The sequence below is a fragment of the Ursus arctos genome, unplaced genomic scaffold, assembly GCF_023065955.2.
Source record: "Ursus arctos isolate Adak ecotype North America unplaced genomic scaffold, UrsArc2.0 scaffold_16, whole genome shotgun sequence".
In the NCBI taxonomy this organism is placed as follows: Eukaryota; Metazoa; Chordata; class Mammalia; order Carnivora; family Ursidae; genus Ursus; species Ursus arctos.
The window spans coordinates 53788363-53800288 of NW_026622830.1; the positions used below are offsets into that span (position 1 = coordinate 53788363).

Consider the following 11926-nt stretch of genomic DNA (forward strand, 5'->3'; position numbering starts at 1 on the left):
GTAGTTCTCTTTTTAATTTTTGGAGGGACGTCCACAGTGTTCTGCATAGTGACAGTACCAATGTGCATTCCCACCAATGGTGCCCAAGGATTCCCTTTGCTCCACCTCCTCACCAGCATTTGTTATCTCTCGACTTTTGGAGGGTCGCTATTCCCAACGATGTGATGTGATGCCTCATGATGCTCTTGGTTGCATTTTTCTGTGGGTTAGTCATGTTGAGGAGCGTTCACTGTGTCTGGGGCCCAGGGACAAGTCTAGTGTGCATTAGACCTTCAGTTCCTCATTTAGACACACAGGGGTGGGTGCAGCAGCACTCTTCTGGCTGAGGTGCGGGTGCTGGAATCGTAAAGAGGACACCATGGGAGTGGACAGAAAAGGAGGAAAGGGAGGGTTCTGAGGTACTTTACTCTGCCCAGGGAGCCTGGAAATCCTGCTCCTTTGCTCTGTGACTCTGCAAAGGCACTGTGTTGAGGACCCCCGAGAAAAGGCATGGCTTTTTTTGCTGGTGTGCCTGCGTGGAGCTGTGCCACCAGAGCTGGAGAACTGGATGCAGGGCGCTTCCTTGTCCATGGTACCTGGTGAGTTCTGCTGGAGGAACTGGAGCAGGAAGAGTCAGGCAGAGGCCATTGTGGTTGTTGCCCCTGCCCAGAAACAGCATGAAAGTTTTAGTAGCATTCTGCAGTCTAGGTGCTTAAGAGGGGAGGTGGGCTCCAAGATCTTCTCAATTATTCATTCAGTAACTACACACCGAGCACTGCCCTATGCCAGGTATCTTGCTGGGCCCGTGCGCGGAGCTGAAATTACCTAGGGCTCCTTTGCTTTAGGAGCTCCCAGTCTACACATGGACCAAAGCTCCAAAGAGAACGCACGTGAAAGAAAAGAGCAAGGGCTCTGTAGTAGGAATGAAGTGTGCTACGGAGGAAGGCTGGGGAGTCACTGCATGGAAAGATATGAAAGGCCTCACTGAGGCTGAGGTTGCTGAGAACAGATTGACCAAAGGGAGCTACGCCTGCACACGTCAGGGAGCACCGTTTCAGGAAGAAGTGACTTGTGCTGCAGACACTCAATAACAGAAGCCAGTTTGGCCAGAGGAGTGAAAAAGGCAGCCAGGGTGGCTGCAGGGACACTAGGAGGAGAGCAGAGGGGAGGGAGGAAGGCAGGGACAGATGCTGAGGCCTGGGAGACTGTTACTTATCTAGAGTTGCCCCGGGACTGCATTGCCCTGATACCCTGCATGTGCAGGTGCATCGCTTTAATTTCTAACAGTATTTGTGGGTGAAGAATGCGGGCCCAAATTAGCATGGTTCCCCAGGCTCAAGGTGTGTCAGTGGCTGCGGCTGTGACCAGGGCCATACTGGAAGAGGATTTTGTCATAAGTTGGCTCACGTGACTCGGGATGCCATCTGGACTCAGAACCTGAGTTCCTGTGTGTCTTTTGGCCTTGGCACTGCCTCCGTTCTCTGTCCTGTGAGCCTCTGTAGGGGCAGCTCAAAACATCGGTGCTTGGTTCTGGTTCAGAGAGAGAAGAAGAAGGGAAAGGGAAGGAGTGAGTAGTGGAACATGATGGAAAGTAACTAGGGAGTGAGAAACTCTTTGCATGACATGTAGATAAGCTCTAGGCATGGTACTTCATCACGTTGAATATGTCCTGTGGGTCAAAAGCCAGTCACTGACCACTTAGCGGTTACAGTCTGATGCCTATACCACAGGTCAGGATCCCTGGGAGCCATGGTGAAAGCCGCTCCCCTCATAGACCCAAACGAGGTAACGGGGTCTCGTTCTTCATATAACGGGAAACAATTGCATGGTTTTACTATAGAGGATGACAATGCCTGCATCTTCTTGCTTTTCCAGGCCATCATGGTGCCCACCTTAAAATGAGGCCAAGAGGGAAAGTGACAGTTGCAGTATTACACGGCTGGAACCCAGGCCTCTTCTGAGCGGCCCTCCATGCCAAGTCCCACCCCTTCTTGTAATTCTTCCATCTTGAAAATTGTGCCTCAGATACACAGGGGACCACCCCACACATGTAATAAATACTCTTATCCACAGACACCAGAGGATGTCCCAAGGAAGTAGATTCTAGCCTGATCCCCACACTGCAGGCTGGGAAAGTGGGGACTACGTGAGAGACGCAATGACATAGGACACACAAGTGCGCAAAGAAACACAGAACGTAAGGTCTGAATTCAGCTCTGCCTCCTGAAGCTTCGGACCCTAGTTCCATTTCCAGAGAGTGGTGGCTATGGCCTTTTTGGCTCATTGTGTCCAGTTAAGGAGATGACATGGGGGAGAAAGCTAAGGAGTCAACTGCCAAGAAGGGGCTCTGGATAGGTCTGACTGAACACATGGTCCCAGGGATTAGAATCTTGAAAGAGTGACCTCACTTCCTCTGTGATAGGCCCCAACTGAACTTAGAACTCTGGTAACCGGGCACCCAGATTCAAAAGACAACCTGCTCTCCAGCTCACTTGGGTGGAGACGTTCGAGAGAGCAAGATGTTCTCTTGCTGTGTTCCTCCCTTCAGGGTCTCTGGGCCCAGGCAAGCCCAGAGAGAGAGACTTTCAAATAATTGTAGACGTCGGCTCAGCCCGCTTTTCCGAGCCCTCTGGACATGTGGCAGGAGACACCAACAGGTAACACGAGGCAGCTCAGGGCAGCCCACTGGAGAGCAGGCAACAACTGTGATGTCACCTCAGCAGGCCCACACCTCTTGCCCCTCATTATGTGTGTCCCTGTGTGTGTGTTGGGGTGGGGGGCTGGTTGTCTATGTGTAGAGAAGGGGACAGAGGATGTGGGACACACCCTTCCTGGGCAGAAGGAAGCTGCCAGGTGTTGGAAGCCTGGCCCATCTTTCATGTTCACACCCCAGGTCATAGCAGGCAGGATGAGAAGCTGAGCACTGGGGACCAAGTTCAACTACCTCGATGTTAATCACGAGCTCTAGAATTTCATCCGGCTACCTCCTTGCTCGATGTCTTTTCAGCTGCCCCTCTTTGCCTCAACTGGAGAACAGGATTTCTAATGCGGGTGGCCCCTTGTGGCAATGTCCCGGGAGGACACTAATGTCTCTTGACCCCATGTCTATGGGGCACTGCATTTTCAGAGCTGCACCCAGGAGGTCATCGAAGAGCTGGTCTGGGACTTCAACTACAACGCCCTAGACAAGTGGCAGGTGCACCAGGCCACCCAGGATCAGTGCCGCTCTGAGGTGAGAATGGGAAGAGGGTTCCACACGCCCAGGGCCCCCACACAAATGTGGGGACAAACCTGGGACCCTCCCATGGTGTTTCCACATGAGTGCCCCGCAGGCCCAACCACAAAGTCATCCCAGTATCCACACCTCCACCACCAGCTGTGGGAGAAGGTAGGAAGACACTCTTCCCATAGGTGGGAATGGTAGAGAATAGTGTTCATGTTTTTTGCAGTTTGGGGCGTGGGTTATTCTGTTTCATTCTGTTTTGTGTGACTTTTCCCACAGCCATGAGTGTCTTTGCATTTTGCTACTGTTTTGAGTATTTTCTTGACTCACCCCAGCCATCCTGTGTAGAACCCAGCTCCACTGTCCTTGGAGAACGTGTCCAAGGCCTTATGAATCCTCACCCCACACAGGGTGATTGAACATAAAAGGAACGGTGGGATGAAGCCATTCTATATGTTCCTCTGTAACGTATCACCTCTCAGAGCACATCGACTCATTGTATGTCCCCCGGGTCACAAGCTGTGTCCTCATATGTCTTTTTGGACCTCCATATGGGAGGTTGTCTGCCACCGTGAATCAGCCTTTCAAGCACGGATTGGGTGCAAGGCCTCTGATGCCTCCTGGCCCAGGTAGTGGACTCTGTCTTTTCAGAGTTCAATCCAGGCCATCTTTGAGGAGCTGCTTGCTCCAAAGGCTCAGCTACTCCATCTCCCTTGACAAGCAGCAGGTGCCTCGGCCCACAACAGCATCCAATGCTGGTCTGGGGTGAGAACAGGTCCAGATTGATGTCCAATCTCAGGACCCACAGATGATCACGGCAAGGCCAGAACCCACACTAGAAACAACCGGCTCCCCTGGGGCCTGCCGAGGAAGGTGGATTTCCCCTGAACCTTTCTCCCCACCTGAGGAACAGACCAGGCCGCAGCAGCATAGGGAAATGCCATGCATTCCATGCTCTGGACAGTTCTCAGGCCCAACGTCTATGATCTCGAGCAGCGTTGGAGATGCTAAGCCTCTGCTTTCTCCTGTCTGCAGTAGGGATGTTGACTGATGACTCAAAGGCATACAGTTCTTAATAAAGCCTATTCAGAGAGAGAAAGGCTGTGGTGGCTCAGCTAACAAGATGTGTTGAAGTGACCAATGCTTTCTCATTTCACCCCTAAAGGCAATTGTACTTTCAAGCCTAGAGCCTTTTTCTGGGTGGGCCCTCAAGTCCCTTTTCTTGCACAAATTCCCGAAGGGATGGGACTCTCTGGTCTGAGCACCAGACCCTGATCATCCTGGTGGTTCATGGTGTTGAAGCTGACTCCATTGCCCCCCACACCCCCCTTCTCTACCTGGTGGGAAAAGGAATCATCCCTGTCCCTGGATGAGGCCCAGACGATGCTGAGGCTCCGAGAAGGCACAATGGAGCGTTTCGTACAGTCCCTGGTGCCATCCTTCCCAGATGGGAGCATCTCAACCACCTCAACGATCTTCTGCATGTATGAGATGTTCACTTCAGCCACACAGGTCCTGGGCCAGCAGCTCAATCGGTGAGTGCCCACCCCATGCACAGCACAGGGTGAGCCTCCCATCTACTGGGTGTACATCTCGGGAATGGCACTACCCCTCTCTGACCTTCCCTTTCCTCTTCTGAAAACTGGGGTGGTTAAGAGGATGAACCTCATACAGGTACTGTAGGAAATCATGGGAGGAAACATGGCACGGGCTACTCTGGTGCTTGGCTCTGTAGAAAGGGCTCCTGGACGTGCTGGGCATCTTCTTGCTTAATAGTTCTCTCTCTCCGGTCAAGAAGCTCTCAAGTGCAACCCTCACAGGCCGGTGGCCCTTCTGGGTTGACGAAAGGAAATGCAAAGCAGGCAGTTTCTCTATGTGCAAAGGACTTCTGAGATTCCATCTAGATGGTTCTGGTAGTTGTCCTTTGTGTGAGCAGCTCAGGGGCACACTGGGAGCAGGCAGACCAGCCCACGGGCCACTCCGGATTTGGAAAGTGCGGGCTGGGAAGTAGTCATTCAAGAATGTATATTAAGCACCTAGGAATGTGAATGGAGAGAGGAGATACAGTGTCTGGGTCTCAGTTCTATTCAGAGGGTCAGATAGGGACTCTGCACACCCAAAGCATGCATGTCCAATGGTTGTTAGATGTGACATCTTCGTAGCCTCCTCTAGCTTTGAAAGGATCCACCGAGAGCTGGATCATAGGACAGATGAAATGATCAAGTAAAACTGGGACAGGGGTTTGGGTCCAGAAGCAGGGCTGGCTGCCTCCACAGAGCAGTGTGGGGGACTACAGGGGTGGTGGCTGGGGAGGGATTTGCCGAACCAGGGATCTCACCGATCTCTTGATTTCCAGTGGGTGGGCTTCATCTGGGGGGCTTCATGTGAAGAAGCAATTGAGTCAAAGAAGGCTGTGGAGGGGGTCCCGGGCCCTCTGGGCGGCAGAGCACAGTCTGGGCTCAGTGGGTGCCTGAAACACCCATCCCTTTGACGGTCCCAACTTGCTCTGCCTGCCCCTCCCTGCTGACCACCCCAACCGGGGCCAAGAACCGAGGGTGTGCTGAGCCGACCACTCACAAATCTGCCTCCAACCTGAGCCTTGATACTGGTGTGCATGGAGGATAGAGTAGATCAGGCCCATGGCCAGGTAGAGGAGGGGTGAAGTGGACAAACCAGACTCATTCAGGTTTTCTGGAGAACCAGGCCTTCCACTACGAGGGCAGCTAGAGAGGGGCTGGAAGTGGGCTGGGGCCATCCTCTGGGACCCATACAGAAAGAACGGTGCTGTGGGAGTAGCATGTGCAATGCAAGGCCAGGCCTCTGACTCTGTTCCACATATGACTCTCCCCAGCACCCTGTCTCCCTTCTTGGGTACCTGGCCTGACCAGAATTTGCAGGCTATCTATCAGTCCCTGGGCCGTGACCGTGTCGAGATCAAGGTGGCCTATGTGCATGGGGCCATGGTTCTGAAGTGGCATGCCTGGGACCTGACAAACCATGTCCCCCTTCTCCTGATGCAGCGGGAACTTCTGGCGCTCACTGAGGCAGAGGTGGAGGGTAAGGGGGATGGCAAGCTGGGAAGGCTAACTGGGATGCGGTTCATGGGCTGGGTATTCCTTTCAAGGCCATGGGGTCTGTCCTGGTTTTGCAAAGGCATCCGGAAAGTCAGTGATGTGGATGAACCTTTCTCTGTCTCCTGCCCCAGTGCCAGCTCCAGGGCTCCTTCCAGCGGCAGAGCCAGGAACAGGGCCTCCTATAGAGCTAGAGGCGACCCCGGCTGTGGGTCAACTGTCACCTGCGGTGTCAGAGCCAGCCTCCCCTCCGTCAGCTGTTCCAGAACTGCAACCCGTGCTCCCATCTTCTGCATGTGTGCCGGGTGCTGAGCAGCAGTCAGCTGGACCACCCTTTTTGCTGGAAAGTTTCACTCAGGCAACAGCGACAGAGCCCACCGCGGCCCCAGAGGCTTCCTGCCACGGCTGTGTCACCCCAAAGAACCAGCTGGGTGAGGAGAAGCCCGACCTCCTGGACTTCCCTCCCAGGCTGGTGGCAGAGCAGCTCACGTATATGGATGCGGTGAGCAGCTGGGCTCTCAGGGTGGGCCAGGGGCAGGCCTTCCTTCTGCTCTCACCTGCCCCACACCTGCCTTTCCCTGATGTGGACTCCTATGGTCTGGGACCAAATCTCAGCTCCACCACTTCCCAACCCTGTCAACCCATCAAGGCTCTTAGCCCCAAGCTTTCACTATCCAGCTGCGGACTGTAGCGAGAGACCCTGATAAGCACTGATACGGAGGTACTAGGGAGAAGAAATGAGCCAGAATGGAGAGACCAATGGGCAGGCCCTGGTCCCGTGGGTGGAGGAGGGCAGCTCCCTGTGTTCAGTCAAGTCCATGGGTCACCCACTCATGTGCCTTGGAGGATGAGTACCCTCAGCATTGATTAGGCATCTGATGTGTCCATGAGGACAGGGCAGACGGAAGAACGTGTGGTTGCAGCTCCCGTGTGAGAATGTGCATCTGAAAGGGGGGGAAGGACCAGGGGGATGACCAGTTGGAGGGGAGGGGAAGAAGCCCCCTTGGGTTGGACCACCTTGCAGTGCCACCTGGAGCTGGGAGTTCCTGAGCATGATCAGGGTGCCAATGCCCTCCTTCCTTCCCTTGCTCTGTTTGCTCCTGGGTCATTGTGTACTGGGTTCCCTCAGGGAAAAACAGTGGAATGAAATCCACGGTCTCGAACCAGGCTCAGGCCAGATTCTCAGCTCCCTGAGGTCCAGCTCTGACCTGTGACCCCTACGTAGGACATGAGTCTTGCATGGGAAATTGCTGGGTGAACCAAGGTCCGCCTGTTCTCTAGGAGCTGTTCAAGAAGCTGCTGCCCCATCAGTGCCTGGGCTCCGTCTGGTCCAAGCGCAACAAGCCTGGCAATGAGCACCTGGCACCCACAGTCCGGGCCACTGTCGCCCAGTTCAACGGTGTGGCCAAGTGTGTCATCACCACCTGCCTTGGCAACCCAAGCATGACAGCCCGGGACAGGGCCATGGTGGTGGAGCACTGGATCAAGGTGGCCAAGGTATGCAACGGGAAGCCCAGCCGAGGTGCTCTCCTGAGTCTCGGGCACTGCTCTTCCCTTGATCAGGTCTCAGGGTGGAAGGCCCTGGTCTTTGCCCTAGGGACTGTGCAGTCCCTAGGCTCTTCCGTCCAGGGGCATGCTGACCTCGCCTTGCATGGCCCCATGCTGGGATGCTCCGTTTCTGCCTGGCTCCTTCCTTGGAGTGAGGTAAAATCTTCCTCCTCCTCTGGGCCTCACGTGTGCCCTTCGGCAGGTCCCTGGACAGCGGCTTCCTCCAGCAGGAGCGCTTTCCCCTGAGGGGGACTGAAGCTTGAGAGCCAATCAGGTGCCGGCTCCCCACGTGACAGCCCATTCTCTTCCCTCCCCAGGCCTGTCAAACCCTGAGGAACTACTCGTCCTTACGTGCCATCCTCTCGGCTCTACAGAGTGTCTCCATTCACCGCCTCGAGAACACGTGGGGGAAGGTTTCCAGGTGAGTAGGCCTCTCTCCATGGAGGGACCAGGATGGACGAGGGAGCTCCCAGAGGCTTGTCCTCTTCACCGTCAGGCAGCTTGGACCTTCTGGGAGGCGGCAAACCCCGACCACAGGACCTGGGCTGGTGGGTGGGTCTCTCAGCCTTCCTGGTGAGGAGGTCACCATGCCTCCCGCTTTAGAAATCAGTTTTGCCAAATGTCTCACATGGGGCTGAGCTGCATTAAATCTCTTCACGTGTTTCCTTGACAGCCACTAAGCTCTCTGCCCATTTGAACCCCAAATTGACCCAAACAGCGTTTCTCAATGAATATGGGAAGGGAGGCCCAGGACGAGCCACATGAGAGCTCCCTCCCATGTCCTACAAAGACCTTAGTGCTCAGAGGATCCCAGAAGAAACCCTCAACCAGGCAGGTTGACACTCTGGGGTTCTCAAAGAAAAGGCACTCGCACTCAACCCTGCCACATTATTCGTCCATTGATCGTGCCTCCCTTGCCTCTCTTCAGGAAGCCATTGAGGATCTTTCAAAAGCTGTGCAGCAAGGACACCGCACAGGGCAGGAACCTGCTCATCAAGGTAGCCTGGATGGTGCAGGTCTGGAAAGAGAGGAGGGGTGGGAGGGAACAGGGTCCTGAGTGGATGAAGTCGGGAATGGTCTGAAGCATTCCTTGGGGAGGGGAAGCCTTTGGCATGAATGTGGCGACAGCCTAGGTGAGGATGCCGTTGGTGGCGAGGGGGCAAGCAGGTGGTGTCCAAGCAGACTCCCTAGCCTAGACACCCTCTCTCTCTGTGTCGACAGCTGGTCCAGGTGGGGGCCTCTACAAACCTGGAGAGCCCAGAGGACAGACCTGTGCTCAGTGATGGGGTTGGGCTGGGTTGAGGGCCACAACAATGATGAGAGTAATAGGACCCTGAGTCCTCAGGAGACCATGGGAGATAGGTGGAGTTGTCACGTTTCCCGATGAGAAAACAGGCTCGGGGATGCCAGGCTGCAAGGTCAAGTTCACACATGGAGTGAACGTTGGAGTGAGATTGTTCTGGAATCACTCACGGCCTGCTTCTGGATAATGGGGCCTCAGGATCAGTATGAGTTAGGTCAGATGTCTAGGTTCTGATGTCCAAGATGGTGGGGGCAAGTGGCCTGAGGGTATGATGGTCTCAAGGAACTTGTCCTTGGCCCTGCAGGAACGACCGTCCAACAGATTTGCCACCCTGGTGATGGCCCTCCGGGGAGCCCAGAAGAGGATGCAGAAGAAGGTGAATGTGCCTGAGGCCCAGGGCCTCCAAAGTCAGAGGAGGAGGAGGGCTCCTCCCTGAGGGCTGGAAGCCTCCCAAAAAGGAAAGATCAGGAAGGGGGGGGCGTCCTTCCCACTCCAGCTACGGCTCCTGGGGCCACAGCTTCTACAATTCTTATTTCCAAAGAACCAGGAGGAGGGTCCAGAAAGGTCCATAGAGAATGGGTTTTGCGGGTGGAGAGGGACCGGCCTAGTGCTCCATTCCCTGGCATTTTTGAAAAGCAGGCCCTGAAGGTGATGAGGAGGAGTCTGATGTTCTGGGAGGGGGAGGGGAAAGGGAACCCGTGGGGGGAGGCTGCTAAGGGTCCTAGGCTGCTCCACGTGAGCCCATGGGGTGGGCTAGGAGGCTGGAGCGTTTTCAGTGGAGGGTCCCTGTGGACACCAGCGAGCAGGGACTCATCCCAACCCTCCCCCTCATGACACAGGGTGTCGTGCCTTTCCTTGGCACTTTCCTCACCGAGCTGGTGATGTTAGATACCGCCATGGAGGACTATCTGGAGGTGGGTGAGCCTGAGGATTGTGGGGGAGGGACCAGAATCCGGAGGTTTGGGAGCAGAACGCCCCTGTACTGAGCCCTGAGCTCTCAGAACTCGGCAAACCTCCCGTCATGACAGCCTCACGGCTACCCTGTGAGCCTGGGGGCTGTTGCCCATCTCAGGGATGAGCGAGGTGAGGCTGCAGTTAGGCCACGGCTCCCGGTGCCGAAGACTGGTGAAGCAGCAGAGCTTCCTGAAGGCAAAGCTGCGTGAGGTCTGTCTGAGTGGACCTCAGCCTCCCCCGGTGAGTTTGCCCGTGGGGGGAGAATGAAGTCAGGACCCTCCACGTCAGCAAGCACCTCAGTAGCCGCAGCAGCCCCTTCCTGCCTGAGGCTTCGGCCTCCCCTACTGTCTTCCGAGAGGGTGGTGCTGCAGGGTCCCGACCTGTAGCCAGTCCATCTGCCCCATGTCCTCCTTTCTCTGGACCCCAGAGCCTGGCCTAGATCCCAGGCCCACTATCTGTGTATGCACGGCCCCCTCATGGGTCCTGGCCATGGTGCAGCATGAGAAGGGATGGGAATCAAGTGCTCCTAAGAACCAGGGGCCTCATTCTGATGGACTTTGTCTGCATTCCAGGGGAATGAGATCAACCACCACAAAAGAAATAAGGTGAGCATATGTGGCGCTTCCCGCAGGGAAGGGTAGGGAGTGGGCCTCAGAGATGTCCCTGGGAAGAACATTGCTTGGCTCCATCCCCTCCACCTCACATTTCCTGGGATCCCTTGAGAAGAAAGCAGTGCAAGTCTCATCCCGTTAGGAGATGGGGACAGAGCATGGCATCCAGGAGAACTTCCCGGAGGAGGGGCTACTGATATTCACCTCTGAGAACAGGTGGAGACCAGATGAATCTGCAAGCAGGAGGGTGGCCATGTGTGCCAGGACCTGGGATAGGTCCCCAGTCCCGCTCCTCAACCGTCACCAGGCCCTGCAGCTCCCCCCCCCCCCCAGGCTCCCTATGCATCCTGTGCTTCTCTGTCTGCTCAGGAATACCAAGTCATGACGGACATCATGCTGCTCCAGGTGGCTGCCGAGAATTACACCCTAGAGCCCGAGGATCCTTTTTGGGCCTGGTTCCAGGCTATGGAGCCGCTCAGCGAGGCTGAGAGGTGAGGCCCATCAGGAGCTGAGTCGGTGAGGTTCGGGGTGGACTCTTTCTGCTGGCCACTCCTGGGATCCTCCTTCCCTGGGCAGCCTCAGGCCTTGTTGCCGGGGCGCCAGACTCCAGCTGTGGGCAAACACTGGCAGGGACTCTTGAATGGAAGCTCCTGGGCAACTCACAGGTGTCCCTCTGTCCTTAGCTACACCCTGTCCTGCCAGCTGGAGCCCCGGTCCTAGCTGGTCAGCAGCACTCAAGAAGGAGAAGAACTGGCCGCAGTCAACCTCAGGGCTGAGCAAGTGTCCAGTGGCCCTGCAGGGATTCCTCAGCAGCTGCATCCTTGCGCCCATTTTCTCCACACCCCTTCCCCCCATCTATTTCCTTATGTAGGGGGCACCATTTAGTTGTTTTAAATAGTACCGTGATAGATTTGCATGTTAGGAGATTAAAGCCCTTGTTTTGTTTTAGAGCCCATGTGTGTGGTTTGGGTCTTTTACTTCCTGCAGTAATGGAAAACTTGCACAGACTCTCATATTCGTTCCTGACCTAGGAAATCCCCCAGAGTCATCAGCTACTGTATGTGGGAGGAAGGAGAAGTGGCAACCCTTCTCCCTAGCCACTGGAGGGCACCCCAAAATCCCCCTTACTCAGAGCACGGGTCCATTTCAGTCAATGAATTTGGGCAAACAGCAGAGACAGCCCCTCAGAACTCCTGAGATTTAGAGGTTGCAGGGACTTTCCCAGGAATAGCAACAA

General features: G+C 55.3%; 1 protein-coding gene across 1 annotated transcript; it reads left to right on the plus strand.

Annotated features, from left to right (window-relative positions):
• Positions 1-546: 546 nt before the first annotated feature.
• Positions 547-11637, plus strand: LOC130543843 (ral guanine nucleotide dissociation stimulator-like). Its single transcript, XM_057312845.1, has 12 exons — positions 547-578; positions 3107-3211; positions 4553-4737; positions 6054-6259; positions 6408-6775; positions 7555-7770; positions 8139-8242; positions 8750-8819; positions 9429-9500; positions 9964-10683; positions 11059-11180; positions 11373-11637. Exons 3-10 carry the CDS (start codon positions 4586-4588, stop codon positions 10108-10110), a joined length of 1335 nt encoding a protein of 444 aa, XP_057168828.1. The 5' UTR covers positions 547-578; positions 3107-3211; positions 4553-4585; the 3' UTR covers positions 10111-10683; positions 11059-11180; positions 11373-11637.
• The last annotated feature ends 289 nt before the right edge of the window (positions 11638-11926 follow it).

Excerpts from the sequence above, each read along its gene's own strand:
- LOC130543843 (XM_057312845.1), top strand. The coding sequence starts at position 4,586 with ATGCTGAGGCTCCGAGAAGGCACAATGGAGCGTTTCGTACAGTCCCTG. Across the intron at positions 6,776-7,554 it reads AGCTCACGTATATGGATGCG|GAGCTGTTCAAGAAGCTGCT; the intron begins GTGAGCAGCTGG and ends CCTGTTCTCTAG. Across the intron at positions 9,501-9,963 it reads AGAAGAGGATGCAGAAGAAG|GGTGTCGTGCCTTTCCTTGG; the intron begins GTGAATGTGCCT and ends CTCATGACACAG.